This window comes from Capricornis sumatraensis, chromosome 20, assembly GCF_032405125.1.
Source record: "Capricornis sumatraensis isolate serow.1 chromosome 20, serow.2, whole genome shotgun sequence".
NCBI lineage: Eukaryota > Metazoa > Chordata > Mammalia > Artiodactyla > Bovidae > Capricornis > Capricornis sumatraensis.
Window position 1 is genome coordinate 51,766,183 of NC_091088.1, and position 27,010 is coordinate 51,793,192.

Below are 27,010 nucleotides of genomic sequence, written 5' to 3' on the forward strand. Positions count from 1 at the left end.
TGAGGGAGATGATCAGTTGATGCCTTGAGCCTGCTTTCTGCAGCTATGACCCCATCTTGCTGCCCTTTTTTCCTCTCAGGACCCTCAGCCCCACATGACAGGCTTGCAGGAGGAGGACACACTGGCTTTCTAAACTCCCATGAAACTGTGTCTGGCTCCACTCCTAACTTACAGGGCTGACTGGGTTTTGTGGTGATCCTGTCTGGAATGAGAGCCGGGGCCTGTTCGGGGGTCTTTCCCTGCAGAGGAGCTTGGAGAAGCAGAAATATCAGTGTCTGCTCTCCTTTTAAGTCAGACATTGCCAACTCTGCTCTCCCTTAAGTCAGACATTGCCAACTGGCAGGACCCATCTACCCACTACTTGAGATAGCTCTTCAATGTGCAATCCTTGTTCTTTTAAGTCCTGAATTTGGTCTAATTTCCATTCTCTCACCACCTCCACCCCTGCTATGATTCTGAACAGCCTCGGGTTTTCTCTTGGGTCATTTTTTCTGCCCCATTCAGGACAGAGAACTGATTCAAATCCAGCAACTCACTTTCTTCCCTCACCTCCACAGGCTTGAGTATGCGGTTCCTCCCTCCCCTTTTCACCACGGACCCTACACTGTGGCCTTTCTCTCAGAACCTCTGAGATTGGTACCAAGGCAAGGCACAATGCCCCTGTCCCCAACAAGACTGCCTAGTCCCTATGCTTCTGATCGGCTGGTACGGCTAGCAGCCAGGCTCCGGCCAGCACTATGTGATACTCTGATCACAGTGGGGAGCCAGGAGTTCCCTGCCCACAGCCTGGTCCTGGCAGGTGTGAGCCAGCAACTGGGTCGCAGGGGGCACTGGGCTGTGGTGAAAGGCATCAGCCCTTCCACCTTTGCCCAACTTCTGCACTTTGTTTACGGGGAGAGTCTAGAGCTGCATCCTGGGGAACTGGGGCCCCTTGAGGAGGCAGCCAGAACACTGGGGGTGCAGTCCCTGGAAGAGGCATGCATTAGGGCTCGAAGGGACATGGCTAGAGAAGAGCTGGGTCCAGGGCTGAAGAACCAACAGGAGGAGCTAGAGAAACCCACAAGGGACTCGATGAGAGGCGTGAGGGCCTTTGGGGAGAAGCAGAGACCAGAGAAGTTTGTTAGAGCTGGTGGGAAAGAGCAGGAGACGTTGCACAGGCCGCGGCCACCAAGAGAGAGCCCTGACATGGCAGAGGCAACTCTGGAGGGTCGAGGGGAGCAGATGAGACCAAAGGAGCAACTCCACCAAGCCCTTGTTGGCCATGGCAGAGTCGGTGGGAAGCAAGAAGTAATCATGTGGTTGAGGGACAGTGCAAAGGGCTCTGAGGAAAGTCTGCGGGAGTTCCCTGGCCCCCTTCCCCCAGCAGGTTCCTTCCAAACTGGCATCACCCCCAGCCCTTGGTGGGCTGAGGCCCCTTGGTTGGGGGAGGGCCAGCCTGCCCTGTGGAGCATCCTTCTGTTGCCACCTAGATATGGCACTCCCTTCTCCCATAGCATCCCTATGACTGGAGCCTGGCAAGAGGTCTGGCCTCGGGACCAGAGGTGAGTCGAAGGGCTTATGGAAGACCTCTGGCTGGGAGGGAGTGGTTCAGGAGAGGCAGCAGTGATGGGTGGAAGGGTACCACATCTCTTATCTCTACTATACATTGCCTGAGTTGAGGTAGGACAAGAAGTTGTCACCACAGGGCAAGCCAAAGCCCAGGCCCCACAGAGGACTTATGACTCCTCCCTCCCCAGAAAGGGATCCGCAGGATCCCAGGTGTAACCAAGGCTGTAACTCTTCCCCATCCCACCCCCAGGATCCCACTGTCCCTAAACCTCCACAAAGGCCTTTGGAGCCAGAACCAGCTGGCCTCCTCCAGCCCCACCCCAGGTAAGCCCCTCACTGCTGGCATGCACCCTGTAACGTGGTCTCGAGGCTGGGACTGAGGCCAGGGCTCCAGGAGTCCAGCTTGAGCAGGGCGCCTGCTTCACTCTGTTCCCTCCAGGTTCCCTCCCCCAGGGCCCCACACAGCTCAGCCCTGGGGAGCCGGAAGAGTCTGATCAGAGGCACACAGGTGAGTAGAGTGAGGGTGCTTTTGCCTCAGCGCCACTATGGCCCCAGCCTGAGTGTTCCAGTGACCCGGCTCTGGGAATCCCAGCCCTGCCCTCCTTTGCCTTTTGTTCCCACAGGTAAACTAGCAACCTGTGTGAGTCAGGTCGGCACCGCAAGCCGTCCATCTCACCCACACCCTCCCCCACCCACTCCTGCTCGGTCTCGGCCCTATTCTTGTTCTGTCTGTGGGAAGAGGTTTTCACTCAAACATCAGATGGAGACGCACTACCGTGTCCACACAGGTATGGGCGTCCTGCCCTGTGCAAACTGCTTCCTTCCAAACTCCAGTGGGCCCGCTCCTAAGTCCCTCTGTGAGTGCCGTGCTCCCGAGCAACAACCTTGCCCAGGTGCCCCTACCTACCCCTAGGCGAGCCTTCACGCCCCTTTTCTTCCTTCATGAGCCTTCCCCTCCACCTTCCCTAGGAGAGAAGCCCTTCTCCTGTAGCCTCTGTCCCCAGCGCTCCCGGGACTTCTCAGCCATGACCAAGCACCTGCGGACGCACGGGGCCGCACCCTACCGCTGCCCTCTGTGCCAGGCCGGCTGCCCCAGCCTGGCCTCCATGCAGGCGCACATGCGCGGCCACTCGCCCAGTCAGCTCCCGCCGGGATGGACCATTCGCTCCACCTTCCTCTACTCCTCCTCCTCGAGGCCATCTAGGGCCTCGACCTCTCCCAGTAGGCCCTCTTCCTCCACCACCTGACGGGGCGTCAGTAACTTCTTTGGCTTCAGCCAAGCTTACAATTAAAGAATGAAAGACGGGCCGGCGAGCAGGCTTCTGATTCCGCACCGCGGCTGCGGCAGCCTAGCAAACTCGGCTCCAAGAAGCACCGCGGGAAGGGAGCCAGGAGCCCTCTCCCAGACGGCCTCGGGCCGCGGACCTGGGCCAGAGAGCCCCTGTGGGGTGAGGGCAGTGAAGTTTGCACGAGTGACGGTTAACTGTGCGAGGACTGGCGATTCATCACCAAAATAAAGCTTCCTGTGCTCTCCTCTCGGGACCAGAAAGTAGAGTCCAGCTTTTCGTCTGCGCGTCGGGGGCAGCCTTGCCCTTAGTCCTGTAGCGGCCCCTGGTGGTTCAACGTGGCGGCCACCTCCTCCGTCTCCCGGGGCTTCTGATCCTCCCCTCGAGGCAGCGGGCCGCGAGGACAGGGTGGTGTCCAGACCGACTTCGCAGCAAGCCCTGTGTGGAAAGGCTGTGAGAACCCAAGTTACTGGTCCCTTTCACAGCAAGCAACTGCGCACCAAGTCTGAGTCTGGGTCGTCTAGCCCGGGGCTCGAAAGGAACGCATGTTATGCTCTGCTTTCAGCCACCCGACTCCTTCCCGGAGCACAAGAGCCGAAAGGCCGCAGCCCCTCCAGTATCTTCCCTCCAAGCCATACGGAGCGGCTGCCGGGTCAAACTCCAAACTGAGGCGGCCGCCCCTTACCCAGCCCATGCCTCCTGCAGTCGCGAACTTCATCTCCCAGTGTCCCTGAGGGTCCAAGGCCCGCTGCACTCTGGGAGTGCTAGTTCACGCGGGCCGCTGGTCTCGACAAGAACAATGGGAGGAGTCTGGGGCAAGAACCACATCTCCCGGCGGCCCAGGAGATGGCTCTCTGCGCCGGGTCAGGCTCCCATAGTCCCAGTTCTCGCGGCCCTAGCTCGCGGCGGAAGGAGCGAGGCGCTCGAACTACATTTCCCGGAGACCCTTGCGCCTCGCCCTCTCCCGCCGCGACGCGGGATCTAGGCTCTTTAGGTGCGGTCTAAGGGTGACCAGCCGGCCGGCCTCGGACTCCCGCTCCCGTGGTGCCCCGCGCGGCCGGCCCAGCCCCCGGCTCGTGTCGGCCCCGCGGCGGCGCTGGTTGTTGTCGTGAGCCTAAGCCGCCCCGCCCCTCCTCTGCTCCCCTCCCCCCGGCCCTGCGTACGGGCCGCCCCTCCCCCCGCCTCCCCGGCCCCTCTCACGGTGCCAAGATGGCGGCGGCGGCGGGCGGCGGCAGTTGCCCCGGGCCTGGCTCCGCGCGGGGCCGCTTCCCGGGCCGGCCGCGGGGCTCCGGCGGGGGCGGGGGCCGCGGCGGACGGGGCAACGGGGCCGAAAGAGTGCGGGTAGCTCTGCGGCGCGGCGGCGGCGCGGCAGGGCCGGGCGGAGCCGAGCCCGGGGAGGACACGGCCCTGCTCCGTTTGCTGGGACTCCACCGGGGCCTGCGCCGGCTCCGCCGCCTGTGGGCCGGCCCGCGCATTCAGCGGGGCCGGGGCCGGGGTCGGGGCCGGGGCTGGGGCCTGAGCCGGGGCTGCCTGCTGGAGGAGGAGAGCAGTGACGGGGAGTCCGACGATGAGGTGAGACAGTCGGAGGCGTCCCCAGCGCTGGGCGGGGCGGAGGCAGGGGGCTTCCAGGGGTCTGGGTGGCCCCGAGGGGTGGTGTGGGGAAGCGGAGTCCTCAGGGCTTTTGAGGAGGGAAAGGGCCCTGGAAATAGGCAGGGGAGGAGGTAGGTAGGCTGTGCGGAGCTGTCGGTGGAAGAGGCCTCTGAAAGTGGATAGAGAAGCCTGAGCTGCCGCTGAGCACTTCGGCTCGAGGCAGGTCCTGCAGAAGTGTCCTGGGCTGATCCTTCTTGGTAGTTGGCAAAGCCATGGCTGGAGAGATTTGGGCCAGGAGGCTATGGGACTGCGTGCCCAACCAGTGGTGGTTGACAGCAGAAGCGTGGCTTGAGTGGACGCAGGCTAGCCGGTGGACCTAGGCTGTGGACCTGCAAGCTGCCCCACCCGGCCTCATAAGCTCCGACACATCACATTTCACCAGTGCCCCAATTCTTCCGACTAAAGTGGAGAGAGGGGAGAATGGTGGAGGGCTTCTTCTTGGGGGCAGAGGCGCAAGAGACCTGGGACGTAGGTGAGACTGGGCACTCCAGCAGGTCTGAGTTCAATGCAGGATTTATCACCAGTCTCTCGGAAAAGGCTCAAGGTGTGGATTGTACTGCTTAGGACGGTTTGTAGCCACCTGAGTGCTCACGGCAGGTCATAATATGATAAACTACTTAATACACACACATGCACACCCCACTTGGGTGCCCCAATTCCCAATTTTCATTCAGAGAGAAACAACAGCTTGAGAGGGTATAGACAGAGTTTCTACTTTTTTCTGAGTTGGAGGATGAGAGAATATTAGGGTAGTGGCTGCTGTCTGACTTAGACCCTGTTCTGTTCCCTTTGAGCCAGTGGTCCACTGATGACTTGTGCTGGTGTGGTCTGAAACTGGGGATGCAATTTCAAAATACGTTCTGTCTCCATCCCTGGGAAGAGATTGTGTATTTTTCCCCTTCACCTTCTAGTCTTTTTAGTTATTTGTAAATAGGGATACCTTAAGGGGGAAGCTGGGGATATTCCTCAATACCTGAGTCTCAGGCTAAACAAGGGCTTTGGCACTGACTGCTATTTCTCCCCTCCACCCCTGGTCCCCTAAATCAGGAGTTTCAGGGTTTTCATTCAGATGAAGATGTGGCCCCCAGTTCCCTGCGCTCTGCGCTCCGATCCCAGCGAGGTGAGTGACGGGGAAACTCTACCTCTGTAGCTTTATAGGAATGTTACTCTTGCTTTTCGCGTCAGCTCTGCCCTGCTCTAGAGTCTCCATCAGTTACCAAGTGTGTTCTGTGTCAAAGCCCCAGCTAGGCTGGGCTGTGGGGGAAGCAGACAAGTCAGAGTCCCTGTACTCCTGGAGTCTTCCTTTGTCTGCAGGGCCAGCTTGACCCATCTCCCCACACCTATTCTCCTTTTAGGTCGAGCCCCCCGAGGTCGGGGCCGCAAGCATAAGACGACCCCCCTTCCGCCTCCTCGCCTAGCAGATGTGGCTCCTACACCCCCAAAGACTCCTGCCCGGAAACGGGGTGAGGAGGGCACAGAACGGATGGTGCAGGCACTGACTGAACTTCTCCGGCGGGCCCAGGCACCCCCAGCCCCCCGGAGCCGGGCATGTGAGTCCTCCACCCCCCGTCGGTCTCGGGGACGGCCCCCAGGACGGCCAGCAGGCCCCTGCAGGAAGAAGCAACAAGCAGTAGTGGTGGCAGAAGCAGCTGTGACAATCCCCAAACCTGAGCCCCCACCTCCTGTTGTTCCAGTAAAACACCGAACTGGCAGCTGGAAGTGCAAGGAGGGGCCCGGCCCAGGCCCTGGGACCCCCAAGCGTGGAGGACAGTCTGGGCGAGGAGGCCGTGGAGGCAGGGGCAGAGGCCGAGGCCGGCTCCCCCTCGTGATCAAGTTTGTTTCAAAGGCCAAAAAAATGAAGATGGGACAGTTGTCCTTGGGACTTGAATCAGGTCAGGGTCAAGATCAGCATGAGGAAAGCTGGCAGGATGCCCCCCAGGGAAGAGTTGGATCTGGGCAAGAAGAGGGCCCCTGCTGGAGGAAGGAGCAGAAGCTGGAGGAGGAGGGAGAGGAGGAGAAAGAAGAGGAAGATGAGGAGGCAGAGAGAGCTGTAGCTGAGGAAGCAATGGCGCTAGCCGAGGAAAAGGGAGAGGCAAAGCTGCCGCCACCACCCCTGACTCCTCCAGCCCCTCCACCTCCTCCATCCCTGCCACCCCCTTCAGCATCTCCTCCGTCCCCACTTTGCCCTCCCCCCCCACCTGTCTCTCCCCCACCCCCACCATCCCCTCCACCACCCCGTGCCCCTGAGGAGCTGGAAGAGTCCCCTCCTCCCGTGGTCCCAGCTACATGCTCGCGAAAGAGGGGCCGGCCTCCCCTAACTCCCAGCCAGCGGGCTGAGCGGGAAGCTGCCCGGGCAGGGCCAGAGGGTACCTCTCCTCCCACTCCAGTCCCCAGCACCGCCACAGGAGGCCCTCTGGAAGACAGCCCCACTGTGGCCCCCAAAAGTACCACCTTTCTGAAGAACATCCGACAGTTTATTATGCCTGTGGTGAGTGCCCGCTCTTCCCGTGTCATCAAGACACCCCGGCGATTTATGGATGAAGACCCCCCCAAGCCCCCAAAGGTGGAGGTCTCACCTACTCTACGGCCTCCCATGGCCGCCTCCCCACCGGCCCCCCAGGAACCAGCACCAGCCCCTTCTCCACCCCGTGCCCCAACTCCTCCATCTACCCCAGTCCTGCTCCCTGAGAAGAGACGGTCCATCCTAAGGGAACCCACATTTCGCTGGACCTCACTGACCCGGGAACTGCCCCCTCCTCCCCCTGCTCCTCCACCGGCCCCACCCCCACTTCCTGCCCCTGTAATTCCTTCCCGGAGGCCCCTGCTCCTTCGGGCCCCTCAGTTTACCCCAAGTGAAGCCCACCTGAAGATCTACGAATCGGTGCTTACTACTCCTCCTCTTGGGGCCCCTGAAGCCCCTGAGCCAGAGCCGCCTCCTGCCGATGACTCTCCAGCTGAGCCTGAGCCGCGGGCAGTGGGCCGCACGAACCACCTCAGCTTGCCTCGATTTGCCCCTGTGGTCGCCACTCCTGTTAAGGCTGAGATGCCCTCCCCTGGGGCTCCAGCTCCAAGCAGTGGGCAGCAGCCTCACGCTCAGCTGCAGCAGCCCCTACAGGCCTTGCAAACCCAGCTGCTGCCCCCAGCACTACCACCACAGCAGTCACTACTGCAGCCACAGTTACAGCTGCAGCCACCGCCACAGCAGGCGCCACCACTGGAAAAGGCCCGGATTGCAGGCCTGGGGTCCTTACCACTGTCTGGTGTGGAGGAGAAAATGTTCAGTCTCCTCAAGAGAGCCAAGGTGCAGCTAATCAAGATTGACCAGCAGCAGCAGCAGAAAGTGGCGTCTTTGATGCCGGTGAGCATGGTGCTTTGGCCAGGCCCCTGCACCCAGTCACTCAGGCTCAATTCTCTGCAGTCCCTTTACCTCCTGGCGCTCAGGACACCTTCTAGCATTGCAGGGAACCCTCCAAGCCAGCCTTTCCCGTGTCCCCCAGCTTCTTGGGTTCCTTCCCTGGCCCCATTTGTCCTCACTCTCCAGCCTCTGACCCTATTTATTCCCCCACCAGCCCAGCCCTGGAGGGCAGATGGAGGAGGTTGTGGGGACTGTCAAGCAGATCCCAGATAGAGGTTCTGTCAAGTCGGAAGATGAATCAGTGGAAACTAAGAGGGAGAGACCATCGGTATGGAGTGGGAAGAAGGCCCTCTGGGTAAGACTGGCAGAGGGAGTATGAGGGGCAGCTCTCCACAGGTATTCCTGGTTTTCCTTCCCCCAGGGCCCTGAGTCCCCTGTGCAAGGACCCCGCATCAAACATGTCTGCCGTCATGCTGCTGTGGCCCTGGGTCAGGCCCGGGCCATGGTGCCCGAAGACGTCCCCCGCCTCAGCGCTCTCCCTCTCCGGGATCGGCAGGACCTCAACGCGGAGGGTAGGGGCGGGTGTGTTGTGGGGAAGTTTTGACAGCTGTGCCAAATTTGGGGGTGAGTGAAGGAATCAAGAACCTGGGAGAATGGCAACCGAGTAGGGTGCTTTGGGCAAGGTGGCAAGTGGGTTGGAATGCTAGATCTTAGAGCGGACTTGGGAGCACCTGGAGCCTGAGCATGGTGGGAAAGTTGAATGGGATCTTGGGGAGGTCAGGGGACCGAGGTAGAACTCCTGTGCTTTGTGGCTCCATTCCCACCTCTCCATTGCACTAGATACGTCATCAGCATCTGAGACTGAGAGCGTCCCATCCCAGTCCCAGCCGGGAAAGGTGGAGTCAGCAGGGCCCGGGGGAGACTCAGAGCCTGCAGGGTCTGGAGGGCCCCTGGCACATGCACCTCGGCGCTCACTGCCCTCCCATCACGGCAAGAAGATGCGGATGGCACGGTGTGGACACTGTCGGGGCTGCCTGCGTGTGCAGGACTGTGGCTCCTGTGTCAACTGCCTGGACAAGCCCAAGTTTGGGGGCCCCAACACCAAGAAGCAGTGCTGTGTGTGAGTAGCTGGGGCGCAGGCTCCGTTCCCACCCATGGTTGTCAGTCACCCAGGCCTCCTGCCCCAGCAGAGCAGTGGGATTGGCATCCTTGTGGAGAGCTTCCTCTCTTCCCCCAGACCACCAGTCCCCTACCCTGGTGACGTGCTGCTCCCCTCCCCAGATACCGGAAGTGCGACAAGATAGAGGCTCGGAAGATGGAACGGCTGGCCAAAAAAGGTAACGAGGCTTGAGGAGCATTTCTTTACACAGTCTTCCTGAGACGCATGGTGTAGAGGAAACCGTGTCTTTCTCTGCCCTCCTCCCTTTGTCTTTGCAGTCCACCGCCTTTGTCGTTTCTCCCATCGTGCACTTCTGTACCTCCTGTACTTGTTCTCTTCTGCCCCGCTTTTTTCTGGCTTTTCTCCATCCTAGTGTCCACGTCCTTGGCTGAGCTCAGATCTTACTGAGTCCCCTGTTCCCACAGGCCGGACGATAGTGAAGACGCTGTTGCCCTGGGATTCCGATGAATCTCCTGAGGCCTCCCCTGGTCCTCCAGGCCCACGCCGGGGGGCGGGAGCTGGGGGGCCCCGGGAGGAGGTGGTGGCCCCCCCGGGGCCCGAGGAGCAGGACTCCTTCCTACTGCAGCGCAAGTCAGCCCGGCGCTGTGTCAAACAGCGACCCTCCTATGATATCTTCGAGGACTCGGATGACTCAGAGCCCGGGGGTCCCCCTGCTCCTCGGCGTCGGACCCCCCGGGAGAATGGTACGAATTGTTTGCTGCTTTCACTATCAGTCCTGTGTGTGGAATAGTTAGGACTCCCCAACCCAAGGCTCTGTCAGTCTCCAGGAGAGTGACTGAGTGAAGAGAAGGGCGGTTTTAGTGGGCAGGGAGAACGGGTGCGGGAGGTTTTCAGTAGGTTATTGAACAAAGCTCAAGTCGTCATCATGGACCTGGGCTCGTTAAAGGCCTGGGGATCTGGAAATCACATGGGGGCGGTCGAGGAGTGGGGATGGGACAGAGAAGAGGGGGAACCTCACCACTCCTGTGTCCTGCCTAGAGCTGCCAGTGCCAGAACCAGAGGAGCAGAGTCGGCCCCGCAAACCCACCCTGCAGCCTGTGTTGCAGCTCAAGGCCCGAAGGCGCCTGGACAAGGTCAGCATAGCCCCCACACCAAGAGCCTGAGCCCTGTGTGAGACGTGGCTCCATCCCAAGGAGCTTCCTGGCAAGTCAGGGTCACAGGCTCACCTGAGTGCTGTAGTGTGTCCATGCCAGAGGACAGGCTCTGAGTGACTGAAGCAGGCATCTCTCTCTGGAAGGCCAAGTAGGATCTAGGCAAAAAGCAGGGTGGCGTAGGGTGGGGAGAGGGCAGTGAGAAGTTGGTAAATGGTGGGGCTGCAGCCCTCTTAGCACCACTGTCCCTCTCTAGGATGCTTTGGCCCCTGGCCCTTTTGCCTCTTTTCCCAATGGCTGGACTGGAAAACAAAAGTCTCCAGATGGCGTGCACCGGGTTCGTGTGGATTTTAAGGTATGGCATAGGGTGGTGGGGACTGGTGGGAAGAAACGTGTTGGTTACGAATGAGAACTCTGGGCTTTAAGTTTGGATCTTGCTGTGTTGCTGGCTGCTCTCTGATTCTGCATCTTCTCTTCCCTCAGGAGGATTGTGACCTGGAGAACGTGTGGCTAATGGGTGGCCTAAGCGTACTCACCTCCGTGCCAGGGGGACCACCCATGGTGTGCTTGCTGTGTGCCAGCAAAGGCCTACATGAGGTTGGATCCCTTTCCCCTCAAGTCTCCGTTAGCCCTGACTGCCTGGTGTTCGGGCTCTTGAAACAGGGTCACGCTCCCTGGCCTCCTGGCCCCTCACTCTGCCCATTGTTCACTCTCCCCGCTCCTAGCTGGTGTTCTGCCAGGTCTGCTGTGACCCTTTCCACCCATTCTGCCTGGAGGAGGCCGAGCGACCCCTGCCCCAACATCATGACAGTTGGTGCTGCCGCCGCTGCAAGTTTTGCCACGTCTGTGGGCGCAAAGGCCGGGGATCCAAGGTTTGGGCACAAGGGCCATGGCAGTGGCGGCATGGAGGAGAGGGGCTGTCTCTGAGCCAGTAGGTTTTGCCATTGCTGTCTTTCTCCGATATCCTGCAGCACCTCCTGGAGTGTGAGCGCTGCCGCCATGCTTACCACCCAGCCTGTCTGGGGCCCAGCTACCCAACCCGGGCCACACGCAAACGGCGCCACTGGGTGAGAGATGAGGCCCCCTCCCCTGGCTTTGGAGCTCTAATTAATGCCGCCACCACCCCAGGATTGCTCTAGGCCAGGGCTCTTGGGGATGGGAGGGTGGAGGTCCTCTTAAGAGTTTGATAAGCATCACATGTCCTCTTCAAGAATTTTGCACAGACAAGATTTCTGTGCAGAATTTGTGTGTAATGGTTTTACAGGCTCATGGATTCCGTAGTCCCCAGCTCACAGTCCCCTGCTGTAGCCTCATCTCTTCCGTCTCACTCTGCCAGTCTCCACACTTCATCTCTCTCCTGCCCTGCTTCTTTGCCTCTCCATCCTCCTCTTCACCTCTCCCGCACACCTGTTCCCCTTAGCTGTCCTTCAGCATCTGTCTCCTGCCCACTCCTCTTTGCCCCTCCCCACTTCACACTTCTCCAGCCTGGTGTCTATGTTCTCCCCCTAACATTGCCCTGCCCCTCCAGATCTGCTCAGCCTGCGTGCGCTGTAAGAGCTGTGGGGCGACTCCAGGCAAGAACTGGGACGTCGAGTGGTCGGGAGATTACAGCCTCTGCCCCAGGTGCACCCAGCTCTTTGAGAAAGGTGGGGACCTGGCAGGGGACCGGGGCCCCGGGGGCCGCCGGGGTGTGGGCCAGGTTCCTAGACAAGCAGTTGGAAGAGATTCTCTCTGCTAGTATTTCTCCACTCTCTTCTCTGGAGCCTTTCTTTCCATTCAAAGTATTCTTTTGTAGGAGCCCATCTAGTACTTAAGAGAGGGACACGGCCCCTCTGAGGACAGTGGGAGTGGAGGGCTTGGACCCCACCCTCATGGTGGTCCCGGAAGTACCTCCTAGAACTTTTAAGTCTCCGCTGAGCTCTCTGAAGACCTGGGCTTCCTCGTTGGCTCAAGCAGCAGGTTTAGCAAGGCTCTTTGCATTGTGAGGCCTTGCGGCTGCAGAGTTAGGAGAGCATCCTTATCTTTAGCCAGCCTTTGGGGCGTGGTAGGGACCCAAGTGGGGCAGGACAGGGCAGCTTGTGCAGCAGTCGTGGGCCGGCTGGCCTTCATGCCAGGCTGCTGAGGGCAGCTCATGGCACCAACTTCTCTGACTTTTCTCTTCTTGCTCCAGGAAACTACTGCCCGATCTGCACACGCTGCTACGAAGACAATGACTACGAGAGCAAGATGATGCAGTGTGCACAGTGTGACCACTGGGTGCACGCCAAGTGTGAGGGGCTCTCAGGTGAGTGGGCGGAAGCATGGGGCGTGGCCTCAGCCCTGCCCTGCCCTTTGCTGCAGGCTCTCAGGGGACAGCAAAATGTTCTTGGTGACCTGGGGCGGTCTGAGAACTTCCACGTCACTGAAATCATTTTTCCCTTTCCTGCTCTGGCTGTTCTAGATGAAGACTACGAGATCCTTTCAGGGCTGCCAGACTCGGTGCTGTACACCTGTGGGCCGTGTGCTGGGGCCACACACCCTCGCTGGCGAGAGGCCCTGAGTGGGGCCCTACAGGGGGGCCTGCGCCAGGTGCTTCACGGCCTGCTGAGCTCCAAGGTGGCAGGCCCACTGCTGCTGTGCGCCCAGGTCTGCGGGCCCAGATGACTGGACGGGAGGGGCCCGGCCCAGCACGAGCCCTGCTGATTTTCCCTCTTTGCAGTGTGGGCAGGAAGGACAGCAGCTGCACCCAGGGCCCTGCGACCTGCACGCTGTGAGCCGGCGCTTCGAGGAGGGCCACTACAAGTCTGTGGTGAGTGGGACACTGAGGAGCCACTGCGCGCCTAGGGGAGAGGATTAGGGTTGGGGCTCGGGTCCTGACAAACCGCCTTACAGCACAGCTTCATGGAGGACGTGGTGAGCATCCTGATGAGGCACTCTGAGGAAGGAGAGATGCTGGAGCGCCGGGCTGGAGGCCAGACCAAGGGGCTCCTACTGAAGGTGAGCTCTTTGGGGGCCGCCCTGAGGGTGACTTGCATGGTAGCAGGGAGGAGAGAGTGGGTTCCTGCCCCCACCACCTCTCCTGGGGAAGACATTTTTCTCATCCTGTTAACCTGCTCCCCAGCTGCTAGAGTCTGCGTTCGGCTGGTTCGACGCCCACGACCCCAAGTACTGGCGACGGAGTACCCGGCTGCCCAAGTGAGCAAGGCTGGGTAGCAGGAGGGGAACCAGGAAGAGAGGGCAAAGGCAGGGGCACCTGGGAATCCAGGGTCCAGCTGGACTGAGAATAGACATGGAGCAGGGTTAGGGTTTTGGAGGGCAGTGGCACCAGGATGAGAGTCCCCAGTGGTTCTAGATGAGCAGAGACTCATATTGTGTGGTTAATTCTTACTTTGGCTGTACATTATGCAAGGTGGTGTTGGGGACAGCAGTGGGCAAGCCATGTTTGGGGGGTTGGGCAGGCACTGATAACCTGGACAGTTAGGGCTTTGATGGGGAGGCCCAGGGGCTGTGGGAGCTCAGAGGAGGTGCCTGCCTAGGAGCCTCGGGCCTGAGGCTTCCCAGAGAAATGACATCTAAGCTGAAAAGTGGAGGAGACGTATTCTGGGCACAGAGAACAGTATTTTATGTGGCAAAGGTGGCACGCGATGGTCTGGCTTGTTTGGAAGGCTGAGAGAAGTTTCACGTAGAGAGAGGACAGAGGGGCTCATGGCATAATCAGGTTGATACTATGGGTGGGCCCCAGTCCAGCACCCCTCGATAGATGTGTCAGAGGCTGACCCTGCCTGTCCACAGCGGAGTCCTTCCCAATGCGGTGTTGCCCCCATCCCTGGACCACGTCTACGCTCAGTGGAGGCAGCAGGAACCAGAGACCCCAGAATCAGGGCAGCCTCCAGGCGATCCCTCAACAGGTACTGGGCAGTTGGGGCTAGAAGCTTGATCACTTCGTTGGTGGGCCAGGCTCCAGGTCCTCATTCTTAGACCGTCCTTCCCACACCCCTACCAGCTTTCCAGGGCAAGGATTCAGCTGCTGTCTCACACCTGGAGGACCCCCGTCAGTGTGCGCTCTGCCTCAAATACGGGGATGCGGACTCTAAGGTGAGGGCTGCTGCGTGAAGGCCCAGGCTGCAGGGTCTGGTCTCTGACTCTTCCCCTCACACCACGACTCTGCCCCCAGGAGGCGGGACGGCTCCTGTACATTGGGCAGAATGAGTGGACACATGTCAACTGTGCCATTTGGTCAGCCGAAGTGTTTGAAGAAAATGACGGCTCCCTCAAGAACGTGCATGCTGCTGTGGCTCGAGGGAGGCAGATGGTGAGGGCGCGGGCCTGGAGAGGGGGCAGTTCTCGGGGGCTAGGGTGGGGCCCACCTCCAGGAGAGACAGCTCTGGTTTCGCAGTCTCTGCCACAGCTCGTCCTTGGTGCCTCTTTTGGCTGTCCAGGACTCTAGTGCCGCAGCGAAAGCAAGTCTTTTCCTATCTGTGCTCTCTCGCTTAACGGGGGCCTGAAGCCTCGGAGACGAAAAGTTAGATGATCTGTTACTAGGCTTGTGTGGCATTGACCTCTTACTCCATCCCTGTGAGGTGAGGTACTGCGTGGGAACCCCCCTCTGTGGGGTGCTGCCAGCTCACCGTCAGGAAGTAGGATGAGAGAGACCTGCCACAGCGGGCAGGTGTGAGGGTTCAGTGAGGTAATACGGGCTCCATGTTAGAACAGCGTGAGGAAACCTCAGCTCCTGTTATTTTTCTTCCTGCTACAACTCGGTTTCAAGGAGTCTGCGCTTGTTTGATGTGTGCCTGGGCCTGGATGCCACTGGTGGGGAGTAACGTGCTGTTGTTCTGTGAGGTGCTAGGCTCAGCAGGGGCCCAAGGGAGTCTTTGAGGACAGCGATGCTGGGTGTCAGGCCCTGCTTCCTCGCCTAGCAGCCCCTTCTGCCCATAGCGCTGTGAACTCTGCCTGAAGCCTGGCGCCACGGTGGGCTGCTGCCTTTCCTCCTGCCTCAGCAACTTCCACTTCATGTGCGCCCGGGCCAGCTACTGCATTTTCCAGGATGACAAGAAAGTGTTCTGCCAGAAGCACACAGACCTGCTGGATGGCAAGGTGGGCCCTCACCTTGGGGACACACTGCCCCACTGCTCGCTCTCTTCTTCCTCTCAGGGAGCCCTGTAGCCCCTCGGGCCTCACCCAGCTGCCTCTTAGTGTCTCTTCCTTGTTCCCTTGCTCTCCGCCCCCAGTCCTTTAGTCAAGCCCCTTGACTGACCAGTCTCTGGAGCAAGCCTTCCCTCACATCCCCCTCACCCCCTCACCAATCCAGCAACCCCATTTGCCACCCACCTCCCAGGAGATCGTGAACCCTGACGGTTTTGATGTTCTCCGCCGAGTCTACGTGGACTTTGAGGGCATCAATTTCAAGCGAAAGTTCTTGACGGGGCTTGAACCTGATGCCATCAATGTACTCATTGGTAAGCAGCTTGCTCTCTCCCCTCATCTTCCTGACCCTGCCTAGGCCCGCTCTCCTGACCTCTCCCACCCACCTGTACCATAGGCTCCATTCGGATCGACTCCTTGGGCACTCTGTCTGACCTCTCAGACTGTGAGGGACGGCTCTTCCCCATTGGCTACCAGTGAGCAACCCAAGGGGTGTTGGTGGGGCTGGGGGCTTCCAAGGCTGGATCTTGTTTCCCAAGGTGTCCTGTCCCTTTTGTCCTACGCGCCACCCACCCCCACCTCCCCCCGCCCCAGGTGCTCCCGTCTGTACTGGAGCACGGTAGATGCTCGGCGGCGCTGCTGGTATCGGTGCCGGATCCTGGAGTATCGGCCATGGGGGCCAAGAGAAGAGCCGGTTCACCTGGAGGCAGCAGAAGAGAACCAGACCATTGTGCACAGTCCTGCCCCTTCCTCAGGTATGGCCTTGGAGCTCACGCGTTTTTTCCCCGAGTGCTGCCCTCCGCAAACAGCTACCCATCAAGCGTTGTTCTCCTGTGCCCTAATGAAATCCCAGGATGTTTGCCATTGTTCTGTGTGTTGTAGTGGTGGTAGCTTAAGATTAACTTCGTGCCAGGAAGTGAGGAGAGAGGCAGGTGCACACTAACGGCTTGTGAGGGTGGCAGTTTCTAGACAAATGTAAGGAGCGTTTATGGCCACCTGACTTGGGGCTCTGTGCTTGTGTTATGCTCCCCGCAGCCCCTTGAAAAAGGGATAAGCTCCTTTGTACATCCTAGAGGGGGCATAGTGGTGAAGCCAGGATTTAACCCTAGATCTGCTCATTTCCCAAACTGACACCCTCCCCTCCATGCCAGTGCTTAGGGCCGGTTGGCAGGAAGCACAGAATGGGCTCAAGGACTGGTAGAGAGAGGGTTCCTGGTGGGCCCAGTGGGAGGAGGGAGAGACATGGATCATGCTTGTGGGCAAGGTGTTTGTTCTGGGTTGGAGCACAACATGGAGAGGGGGGAAAGAGAGTACAGCCACCCTGGCTGGAAACACAGGAGCATTGGGAGCAGGCAGCAGAGATCAGCGTGTACAGATTGGGTGGAGCCAGGTCATGGGGCGCCACAAGCGCCAGGATGGGGTGGATGCCTTTGATGTGGCTGGGATGTGCAGCGCAAGTAAGAAAGTGGTAGGACTGGCCATGCTGGAGGGAGGGCCGTACCCTGCGTGGGCCCTGAATCTGGGAGGGAACAGCAGGCATCCAGGAAGTGAGGAAATGGCCCAGGATGGGTGAGGGGGGTCACAAAGGGACTCTGAGCCAGGTGTATGGGGAGGTTTTGCAGAAGTCAGAGAGGTTTGAGATCTGGGCCATGACTGGGAACGCAAGCACCTTGTACCCGGGTCAGGGGCCAGACGGAGGTGTGGGTGCCTCAAGAGAATGAAAGCTGTGTGAGCAGAGGCTTTCACAAGGAGCCCCCGCCACCCACGACCCCATTCTCTTGCCTCTCTAGAGCCCCCAGATCATGTGGACCCCCTGCCAGATACAGATGCCCTTATCCCTAGAGCTTCTGAGCACCACCCACCCGTTCAGAACCCGGACCCCCCACCTCGGCTGGATCCAAGCAGCGCCCCTCCTCCAGCCCCCCGCTCCTTCTCGGGGGCTCGAATCAAAGTGCCCAACTACTCACCATCCCGGAGGCCCTTGGGGGGTGTGTCCTTTGGACCCCTGCCCTCCCCTGGTGTGTACCTGGAAGTCCTGGGGAGGGGTGGGGCAGGGTGAGGCAGGAACTCCTGGCTGACGCTGACCCTTCCCCCTACAGGAAGTCCATCTTCTCTGACCCACCACATCCCTACAGTGGGAGACCCGGACTTCCCAGCTCCCCCGAGACGCTCCCGTCGCCCCAGCCCTCTGGCTTCCAGGCTGCCACCTTCACGGCGGGCCTCTCCCCCTCTCAGAACCTCTCCTCAGCTCAGGGTGCCCCCTCCTACCTCAGTCGTTAGAGCCCTCACACCTACCTCAGGGGAGCTGGCTCCCCCAAGCCGGGCCCCGTCTCCTCCACCACCCCCTGAAGACCTGGGCCCAGACTTTGAGGACATGGAGGTGGTGTCAGGACTGAGTGCTGCTGACCTGGACTTTGCGGCCAGCCTGCTGGGGACTGAGCCCTTCCAGGAAGAGATCGTGGCTGCGGGGGCTGGGGGGAGCAGCCATGGGGGCCCGGGGGACAGCTCAGAGGAGGAGGCCGGCCCCACCCCCCGCTACGTCCACTTCCCTGTGACTGTGGTGTCCGGTCCTGCCTTGGTCCCCGGTGCCCTCCCCGGAGCCCCCCGCATTGAACAGCTGGACGGAGTGGATGATGGCACCGACAGCGAGGCCGAGGCAGTCCAGCAGCCTCGGGGCCAGGGGACTCCTCCTTCAGGGCCAGGAGCAGGCCGGGCGGGGATCATCGGGGCTACAGGGGACAGGGCCCGACCTCCTGAGGACTTGCCGTCAGAAATCGTGGATTTTGTGTTGAAGAACCTAGGGGGTCCTGGGGAGGGCGGTGCTGGACCCAGAGAGGAGCCCCTCCCCACAGCACCTCCTCTGGCCAACGGCAGCCAGCCCCCTCAGGGCCTGCCCCCTAACCCAGCTGACCCCACCCGGACGTTTGCCTGGCTCCCTGGACCCCCAGGGGTCCGGGTATTGAGCCTGGGCCCTGCCCCTGAGCCCCCGAAACCTGCCGCATCCAAGATCATCCTTGTCAACAAGCTGGGGCAGGTGTTTGTAAAGATGGCGGGGGAGGGTGAACCTGTCTCACCCCCAGTGAAGCCACCGCCTCTGCCCTCTCCCATGCCGCCCACGGCCCACACTTCCTGGACTCTGCCCCCAGGACCTTTGCTGGGTGTGTTGCCAGTGGTGGGGGTGGTCCGCCCTGCCCCGCCCCCACCTCCCCCTCCATTGACGCTGGTGTTGAGCAGTGGGCCCCCCAGCCCGCCCCGCCAGGCCATCCGTGTCAAAAGGGTGTCCACCTTCTCTGGCCGTTCTCCACCAGCGCCTCCACCAAGCAAGACTCCCCGGCTGGAGGAAGATGGAGAGTCCTTGGAGGACCCCCCCCAGGGTCCAGGGCCTTGTGGCAGTGGGTGAGTGAGTGTGGCCAGGCTGTGGAGTGGGGGAGAGGTGGGCAGAGGAAGGCACTCAGCCTTCTTACGGTGCCCCTACCCCAGGTTCAGCCGAGTGAGGATGAAAACGCCCACCGTGCGTGGAGTTCTCGACCTGGGTGATCCTGGGGAGCCCACTGCGGGGGAAAGCCCGAGGTGAGTGGCCAGCCTCCTTCCCCTGGAGGCTCTGGTACTGCTGTCCTTTCCTCCTTCTGACAGGTCTCTTCTCACAGGCCCCTCCAGGACCGGTCCCCTCTGCTGCCACTTCCCGAAGGTGGTCCTCCCCGGGCCCCTGATGGTCCCCCTGACCTGCTGCTTGAGTCCCAGTGGCACCACTACTCAGGTAGGGACCAGCCTCTCCCTCTCACTGCCTCCCTCCCCCATTCTGGTCTCAGCTGAGTAACTGACATACACAATTGGTCCACTTTAAACACCCCTGGGTGTTGCAACTTGCACACTCAACGTGGATACAAGCCTGAGGTGGGGTGCTAGGGTTGCAGAGATACCCTTAGGAGCATGTGGCCTGTGGCAGAAATAAACACATGCCTGTCCAGTGTCCCCAAAAGGCCAAGGAAGGGCTTCAGAACTTCGTGTGCCAGGGTCAGAGGGTTAGGTACCTAGTAAAGCCAAAGATGGGGTTCTGGGGATCATTCAGAAAGGGTTCAGCCCACTTGAGACCCAGAGGAAGGGCAAGAGCAGTAGGGAAGTCAGAGGAGAGTGGTGTCCAGAGGCTCAGGGAAGGCAGTAGTCAGCCATCCCAGCTGCTGCAGAGGCCACCATGCACATGGGGTCTGGGAAAGGTGTGCTGTCTGTGCAGGTAGCTCAGGGTGGGGAAGATGTTGTGTCAGAGTCCAAAACTGAAGACAGTGGTCATGAGGAAGCCAGAATAAAGCCCAGGCACCTCACCAAAAAGCTCAGCTGAGAGTCTTGGGAGGGGGAGGAGGGGGGGACAGACTCACAGGGGTTTTGTGTGAGGGCTGTGAAAGCAAAGGCAAGAAGGAAGTTGAATGGGACTCATGGATGGAAGAGGAGGTGGGAGGAGCTGTGGCAGTCAGGTTTGAATTGGAGACCCCTGAGACAGGAGGACACGAGGAAGGTGTACAGGCATATCTCGTTTTATTGCCCTTCAGTTATCACATTTTTTACAAATTGAAGGTTTGTGGAAACCCTGCATGGAGCAAGTCTTATCAGCGTCATTTTTCCAACAGTATTTGCTCACTTTGTGTCTCTGTGTTACACTTTGGTAATTTTCATAATACTTCAAACTTTCTCATTGTCTGTGACGGTGATCTGTGATCAGTGATCTTTGCTGTTACTATTGCAAGAAGATTACAACTTGCTGAAAGCTCAGATGATGGTTAGCATATTTTAGCGATAATTAAGGTATGTACATTGTTTTTTTTAGCCATAATGCTGTTGCACATTTAAGAGACTACAATGTAGTGTAAACATAACTTTTATATGCCCTGGGAAACCCAAAAGATTTGTTGACTTGCTTTATTTCAGTATTTACCCTAATGCGGTGGTCCGGAACCGAACCCGCAATATCTCCGAGTTATGCCTGTACTTGCAGAGATAATGAGACATCAGGATGCAGGATGGGGCACTTGGAGCAGTTCTGGCTGATGGACTCAGTGAAGCTGGAAGGGCAGTGCTCTGCTGGTCATGGAGGGCAGGGGGAGAGGGAGTGGGCTCCAGCCAAGTAAGCTGGTAATTGAGCAGCCCAAGGCTCAGAATTTCTTGTGGCCCCAGTCCTGTTGGGATGTGTGGATTTTCTCCATTACATAGAGCTCAACTGCTGAGTAGGGAAGTGGAATGAAGTAGACTGAGACTGTTTAGCTGAAAGGCTACTTACAGGGGTCAGAGACGGCATAAGTAGGTGGTGGTGACCGTGACAGACAGGTCCCTGCCCATAGGGACCAGACACATTTTGCTAGAGGAAACTGACATGTAATTAGCAAGTGCACTTCAGCTTAGAATGAGCGCTGTGAGAAAGAAGCCAGTGAGAGAGTGCCTGGGTGAGGCCTCTGTCTACAGACTGGTCTGTGTAGTTATGTTCAGGGAATAGAATGGAAGTGAGGGTGGAGAAAGGCGGAAGTCAGAGGAGGACCCTGGAGCATTTGGAAGCTTGGAGATGATGTGGGTCACACAGCAAGAGTTAGGGACAGAGGGTGGGCATATGGGCAGGTTGGCCCAGAGAAGTTACGTGGGAAGAAAGCTTGGCCATGTGTTCCTGCCTCTCCTATAATGTGCTCCATTCAAAACATTTGCCCCCATCCCACTCATCTTAGGTACAGTGGTCGGGCCTCAGTTCACATCCTGCTTGAGCCAATAGCATCATTTGGTGCATGGATCCCTCCCTCCTTGAAGCATGTCCTTTCCTGGCTTCCAGCCCTCTCCTCACCTCTGGTTGTGCCTCTTTGTTCTAGCCTGTCAACTTTGGTGTGTCCCAGGACCCTGGCCTTGACTTCTCTATCTCCGCTTACTCCTGAGTGCTCTTGTCTATCTTCCTGGCTCTAAATCCCATCTCTAATTCTGATAGCTCCCAAATCGCTAGCCAGGCTCCTGTATCCTGCTGCCCGCCTGCCATCTCTGCCACAAGTTGAAAGGGGAGGTTTTCTAGGAGAGATCTCTGACTCAGTGTGTTCTAAACTGAGTTCTTAACTTTCACTACAAACTTGTTTCTCCCTTACCTTTACTGCCTCAGTCAGTGGCCATTGTATCCTTCCAGTTGTTTAGACTCCACACCTGGAGTTGTCCTTGACTCTCCTCTTTCTCACATCCACGTCACCTATGTTAGCTAGGCCTGTCTGTTCTAGCTTTAAATTCTTTAGCCCTTGAGAAGTCCCTTATAGTGTACATATACTTGATTCTGTGAGTATGGGCTTTTTATAATACTATAATCTTTACAGAAATCTTTACAGAAATGGGGTGCACATAAAAAAATTGTTGTTTAGTCAATAAGTCATGTCTACCTCTTTTGTGACCCCATGGACTGTACTCCAGCAGGCTCCTGTATCCATGGGATTTTCCAGACAAGAACACTGGAGTGGGTTGCCGTTTTCTTCTCCAGAGGATCATCCCAACCCAGGGATCGAACACGTGTCTCCTGCTTGGCAGGCAGATTCTTTACTACTGAGCCACCAGGGAAGCCCACTTTAAAAAACACGTGCAAAATAGTTCTCCAGTATTTTAAGTTTTGTGTGAGATTCAGAAGAATGAGGAGTAGATGGGCATTCGTGATAGACTGAGTTTGAGTGAGCTGTGAACACGTCCTACAGAAAAGGGACTGTAGACCCTTTAGAAGAAATAATGTCCATTCTGTAGGATTCATTGGGCAAATATTGCAAGAGGAAGGCCATTAAATCTAGTAACTGTGCTTGTACCCGAGGAGGAAGGGAAGGCAGAGGGGAGCCAGGGACGTTTGAGTCAAGGAAGGGTGACCCTCCCCAACTCTGATCTGCTCCCTGGGACCAGGTGAGGCTTCAAGCTCCGAGGAAGAGCCTCCATCCCCAGAGGACAAAGAGAACCAGGCCCCTAAACGGGCTGGCCCACACCTGCGTTTTGAGATCAGCAGTGAGGATGGGTTCAGTGTGGAGGCAGAGAGCTTGGAAGGTGAGTTGGGGATAGGGTTGACAGGGAGGGGAGATGTTCCATAGAACATTATCCTGACAGCTCTGGCCCTGCCCTCTCCCCAGGGGCATGGAGAACTCTGATTGAGAAGGTGCAAGAGGCCCGAGGGCATGCCCGGCTCAGACATCTCTCCTTCAGTGGTAACTGAGGGGGGTCCACAGGGATGCTGGGATCTGGGATGACTCCCAGTTGACAGGATGGGCCTCCGACATGACCAGTGTGTCCTCACCGTTGACTCTCCCCAGGAATGAGTGGGGCAAGGCTCCTGGGCATCCACCACGATGCTGTCATCTTCCTGGCAGAGCAGCTGCCCGGGGCTCAGCGCTGCCAGCACTACAAGTTCCGCTACCACCAGCAGGGAGAGGGCCAGGAGGAGCCACCCCTGAATCCCCATGGGGCAGCCCGCGCTGAGGTCTATCTCCGGTGAGAGATCTGGGGTGTGGTGCCTGGGTCCGGGTAGCCCTAGAGGAATTCTCAAGGGTGGAAATTTAGTCTGCACAGATTGGAAACTGAGGTCTGAGAAGACACTAGGTTACTCCAGAAGTTGTTTCTGGAGACCACATCAGAAGAATGAACCCCATCTCTTCCCTTTTGCTGTGTCTTCAGTAGTAGCAGTATTCTTCCTGCCCCACCAGCAGCAGGCCCAGGCCAAAGAATAGATGGGTAGCATCTTCCTGAGAGAATGGCTACGAACCTCCCTCCTTTCCTCCCTCCCACCTGCAGCAAGTGCACCTTTGACATGTTCAACTTCCTGGCCTCCCAGCACCGGGTGCTTCCTGAGGGAGCCACCTGTGACGAGGAAGAGGACGAGGTGCAGCTCAGGTCAACCAGGTATGGGAGGCAGGCCAGGGTGCTGGGAGTGGTCTGGAAGGGCCCAAAAGAGGGTAATCAGGGCAAGAGAAGTTATTTCTGGGTACCAGCCTGTGTGACACTGCCATCCCCCACCAGACGTGCCACCAGTCTGGAGCTGCCCATGGCCATGCGCTTTCGCCACCTCAAGAAGACATCCAAAGAGGCTGTGGGTGTCTACAGGTTCGTGGGGTTGTGGGGAGGATGCCCCTTGGGTGGACAGGCAGGTGCCCGGGTCAGGGGCTGCCTTGGTTCTGTCCCCCTGACCTCCCCCTTGCCCATCCTACCCGGCAGATCTGCCATCCACGGGCGGGGCCTGTTCTGTAAGCGCAACATCGATGCTGGCGAGATGGTCATTGAGTACTCTGGTATTGTCATTCGCTCTGTGCTGACTGACAAGCGGGAGAAGTTCTATGATGGGAAGGTAGGCTCTGCCAGGCCGTGGGAATGAGGCAGCTGAAACAGGGCGGTCCATGGGAACAGAGCCTCTGACGTCCCCACCCTGTCCCTGTAGGGCATTGGGTGCTACATGTTCCGCATGGATGACTTTGACGTGGTGGACGCCACCATGCATGGCAATGCCGCCCGCTTCATCAACCACTCGTGTGAGCCCAATTGCTTCTCTCGAGTCATCCATGTGGAGGGCCAGAAGCACATCGTCATCTTCGCCCTGCGCCGCATCCTGCGTGGTGAGGAGCTCACCTATGACTACAAGTTCCCCATTGAGGATGCCAGCAACAAACTGCCCTGCAACTGTGGCGCCAAGCGCTGCCGTCGCTTCCTTAACTGAAGCAGTGGCTGCCTGCCACGCCCCCCGCTGCCATCTTGCCCCTAGCTTGGGGGCTCCCTCGTCCCTCCCAGAGCATCTCACCTCCACCCTCATGTTCAGGGTGGATGTGGGCATGCAGGTGGCGAGGGCCCTGCCTCCACCCCTCCAGCCCACCCAGCAATCGCCCCCTTCTTGCCCTGGGGGCCCAGGATGTAGATATTGTACAAAAGTTTCTAAATCCCTTCTTTTCTATGCACTTTTTTATTTAAGGGGGTGGGATCCCAGGTGGGGAACCCCCCCACAATAAAGTCTGTCAATGTTTGGAGAGGTGGTCTTCCATTTGTATGGTGCAGGGGACAGGTAGGACCTCATTTCTCTGTGCCCCACACCCATCCTGAGCCAGGGAAACCCGTCAGCCTGAACAGGTAGGTAAGGGCATGGTTCAGAACTAGAATTGTGGGGTCTCTGAAGGCTCAGAGCTAAATACAGTACCTGTTCTGGGTTAGAATTGAACTAAGTCCTTGTAGATGAACTCTCCCGGGGGAGCAGGGCCTTTTCTCAGAGGGGACCCTGGTTGCCCAGAGGTAACCCACAGCTGGTCTTGTGAGGTGGGATTGGCCCATTCCGTGGGGGTGGGATTAGAAGGGGAATCAGGATGTCTGTTGGGTTTTGGCCCAATTAAGGCTTTGGGGGTGGGGAGCGGCATGCAAGATCCTAGTTTCCTGATGGGAAATCAAACCTAGTCCCCCTTGTAGTGGAAATGCAGAGTTGGAGCTACTGTGGTGCCAGGAATTCCTAATTCATACTGTTTTAAGAGGGCTCTTAATGAGGCCCAGAGACAGCAGCACTTACTTCAATAGAAACTTTATTGAATACTAGGCCAGGCAAGCCCCTGATGAGCCAAGTTTGGACAGCACCTGCAGTGCATCTGCCCTCCCTATCTGGGCCAGGTGTGTGCCAAGCTGGCCCAGAGAGGCAGAGGGCTCCCGCGCCACCACCATCTCAATCAGAGCCCTCAGAGGTGAGCGACTGGGCCGCAGTGAGTAGGCGAAAGTGGACCAGGCAGCAGGCAGTCCATATCTTGCAGCCAGGTGTCGAGTGGTGCCACAGGCCATCCTCCCACCTGGCCCAGGCTCAGGATCCAGCAACAGGATCAGCTCCTCCAGCACCTCCAGCTCATCCAGGAGGCGAGAGAGGGGCTGTGACTCCAGGCTTGGCATCTCTGGGAGACAAAGTGAGGGGTGAGGAAGGGGGAGTACAAGCTTCCAGTCCACCTCCCCATCCTTGGTGTATCCTCAACTAACCCCTGCCTAGGAGTGGAGACAGAGAGACCTCCTTCCATGAGTCCCTTGCCTCTGAAGTCTCCAAGGAGGCTGGAGAGGACGAGTGCAAGAAGCGGGTGTGGGTGTCAAGGTCGCTGCAAACCAAGCTAGGATACGGGTGTTGGACTGCTTTCCCTTGGTTGAGGCGACGGTGCCTTTGCAGGGCAAGCAGGATTATGGCTGAGGTCACGAGCAGAACCAGCACTAGGAACAGGGCAAAACTCAAACTCTGAGGGGCTTTGTGCTCAGAAGTCCACGAAACACTGGGAATCGCTGGTGAGCTGGGCTCCTGGGAGCTAAGGATGCTCGATTTTCCAGGTGTCAGTGGGCAGGGCTCCTTGTTAGGGACAGGCTTCTGGAAAACAAGGGGTTGGAATAAAGTGCGAGGCATGCCCAACTTGTGAATTCTCAGCACAAACCTCTCATCCTTACCTCCCTCAATGGGTCTACATCCCCGCCTGATCCAGCCCCCGCCCCCCACCCCCCCGCAACCCTCGACTCCTTTAAACCCAGGCAAGTCATCTTCAGATACCGTACCCTCTTCAGTTAAGCTACTCCCCTTCCCTTAATAAGACCCCACCCATCCGATCCCAAGTCAGGCCTCCAGTTCTCGCCCCGCTCCCTTAAGCTGCACCCCTGCCCAGGCCCTCTGAAACTTAAGCAGTACCTCTCGGCAGGGCCGCCCAGTTCCGCCGCGGCTCCCTGAGGGAATGGGTGCCGTTGCTCCGCCGCCACAAAGGCTACATAGCTCCGCGCTGTTGCTATTGCACTGTCCAGGAGGACACTCTTGGAAGGGGTGCATTACGTGATTGCCAGCATCATCCAGCCCGCAGTTTTCCGAAAACTCTAGGTCTGGTGGGAGAGAGTCTCACGTGCTGTTGTCAAGCCGGCCTTCTCTGCGCTAGCTACGCCCTTTCATCTATGCCCTATCCTTGAAGGCCCCGCCCCTTATACGGTACTCACCCAACCTATCAGCGGACCTATCACCTCTAACCCCGCCCCACAGTATCTCAAGCAGCCTCCCAACCCTCTCTACCCAGGCACCGCCCCTTAAATTGTCCCGCCCACTTCTTCCTCACTGCTCGGTTCCCGCCTAATGGGTCACACACCTTCACCTTGACCCTCTTAACCCACACAGCTCCTTTCTTCGCAGACTTAGCCCCCATCCTCACTCGTCTATGCACAACCCACCGCCCCTACCCCGAAGCAAGCCTCACAGGCCGTAGCACACAGACCTCGCCCCTCCTCCTGCCCCCATCACCCTTTAACTCCGCCCGAACATATACAAACGCCCAGTTTCCCGCTCCTCACCCGAGCAAGGGGGCGGCCCGAAGCGCTGCAGGCAGCTGCCACAGCACCGGTTGTCAGGGTTCCAGTACTCGAGGCGGCCGCAGTGCTGAGAGGCCTCCCAAGGCGCCGCCTGGGCCAGGAGGAGCACAGCAGTCCGGAGGAGGCGTAGGGGCCCCATCCGGGCGGAGCCTGCAATCTGGGGGCCCCTGACCACACGACTTCCTGCCACAGCGCTTCTGCCGCACTTGCCAGGAAACCGGGGCAGAAGAAGGAAGCAGTGGATGTGGAGGCATAGGACCCTCAGTCCCCTTCAGAAGCCAAGAATCTATCCCCCAGCCCCTAGTCCAACTCCTGGCCGGTTATCAGAGAGGCCATAAGGCCTTGAGATCACTAGAGCGAGGACTCTAGAGCCAGATTGCGTGGATTTATAACCTATCTCTGCCATCTTCCTGCCCTGTTTTCCCATCTGTAAAATGGGATAATAATAGTAACCTGTCTC

The 27,010-nt window shown here is 58.5% G+C and overlaps 3 protein-coding genes across 6 annotated transcripts; 2 read left to right on the plus strand and 1 right to left on the minus strand.

Annotated features, from left to right (window-relative positions):
* Positions 1–654: 654 nt before the first annotated feature.
* Positions 655–2,795, plus strand: ZBTB32 (zinc finger and BTB domain containing 32). The gene is made up of 5 exons (XM_068993462.1): positions 655–1,541; positions 1,799–1,872; positions 1,988–2,056; positions 2,172–2,336; positions 2,518–2,795. Exons 1-5 carry the CDS (start codon positions 655–657, stop codon positions 2,793–2,795), a joined length of 1,473 nt encoding a protein of 490 aa, XP_068849563.1.
* A 1,248-nt stretch (positions 2,796–4,043) lies between these two features.
* KMT2B (lysine methyltransferase 2B) lies at positions 4,044–24,134 on the plus strand. Its single transcript, XM_068992921.1, has 37 exons — positions 4,044–4,406; positions 5,532–5,604; positions 5,840–7,842; positions 8,054–8,167; positions 8,261–8,411; positions 8,680–8,959; positions 9,121–9,176; positions 9,424–9,702; positions 9,998–10,092; positions 10,367–10,465; positions 10,594–10,707; positions 10,836–10,982; positions 11,082–11,177; positions 11,639–11,756; positions 12,281–12,394; positions 12,551–12,735; positions 12,809–12,898; positions 12,982–13,086; positions 13,211–13,284; positions 13,882–13,997; positions 14,093–14,184; positions 14,264–14,401; positions 15,028–15,186; positions 15,428–15,548; positions 15,632–15,710; positions 15,829–15,989; positions 17,025–17,252; positions 17,334–18,630; positions 18,715–18,804; positions 18,882–18,991; positions 22,126–22,263; positions 22,347–22,421; positions 22,527–22,704; positions 23,005–23,112; positions 23,230–23,313; positions 23,425–23,554; positions 23,645–24,134. The coding sequence occupies exons 1-37, from the start codon at positions 4,044–4,046 to the stop codon at positions 23,918–23,920; spliced, it is 8,136 nt and encodes a 2,711-aa protein (XP_068849022.1). The 3' UTR covers positions 23,921–24,134.
* Positions 24,135–24,774: 640 nt separating this feature from the next.
* On the minus strand, positions 24,775–26,704 carry IGFLR1 (IGF like family receptor 1). Of its 4 annotated transcripts, none has more exons than XM_068991990.1 (4): positions 26,533–26,704; positions 25,889–26,073; positions 25,204–25,573; positions 24,775–25,121 (listed from the first exon to the last, which is right to left on the minus strand). In XM_068991990.1, the coding sequence occupies exons 1-4, from the start codon at positions 26,687–26,689 to the stop codon at positions 24,775–24,777; spliced, it is 1,059 nt and encodes a 352-aa protein (XP_068848091.1). In that variant the 5' UTR covers positions 26,690–26,704. The 4 variants fall into 4 exon arrangements, with proteins under 4 accessions (XP_068848091.1, XP_068848090.1, XP_068848092.1 ...); XM_068991989.1 differs by having other exon boundaries at positions 25,204–25,576; XM_068991991.1 differs by lacking the exon at positions 25,889–26,073 and having other exon boundaries at positions 25,204–25,247; positions 26,514–26,704.
* Positions 26,705–27,010: the final 306 nt, after the last annotated feature.

Coding starts and splice junctions, on each gene's coding strand:
- IGFLR1 (XM_068991989.1), bottom strand. CDS start 26,689: ATGGGGCCCCTACGCCTCCTCCGGACTGCTGTGCTCCTCCTGGCCCAG. Junction 25,577..25,888: donor CTGGGCGGCCCTGCCGAGAG/GTACTGCTTAAG, acceptor CTTGTTTTCCAG/AAGCCTGTCCCTAACAAGGA. Junction 25,122..25,203: donor GTCTCCACTCCTAGGCAGGG/GTTAGTTGAGGA, acceptor TTTGTCTCCCAG/AGATGCCAAGCCTGGAGTCA.
- KMT2B (XM_068992921.1), top strand. CDS start 4,044: ATGGCGGCGGCGGCGGGCGGCGGCAGTTGCCCCGGGCCTGGCTCCGCG. Junction 22,264..22,346: donor GGAGGCAGAGAGCTTGGAAG/GTGAGTTGGGGA, acceptor CCCTCTCCCCAG/GGGCATGGAGAACTCTGATT. Junction 23,555..23,644: donor AGAAGTTCTATGATGGGAAG/GTAGGCTCTGCC, acceptor CTGTCCCTGTAG/GGCATTGGGTGCTACATGTT.
- ZBTB32 (XM_068993462.1), top strand. CDS start 655: ATGCCCCTGTCCCCAACAAGACTGCCTAGTCCCTATGCTTCTGATCGG. Junction 2,057..2,171: donor GTCTGATCAGAGGCACACAG/GTGAGTAGAGTG, acceptor TTGTTCCCACAG/GTAAACTAGCAACCTGTGTG. Junction 2,337..2,517: donor GCACTACCGTGTCCACACAG/GTATGGGCGTCC, acceptor CACCTTCCCTAG/GAGAGAAGCCCTTCTCCTGT.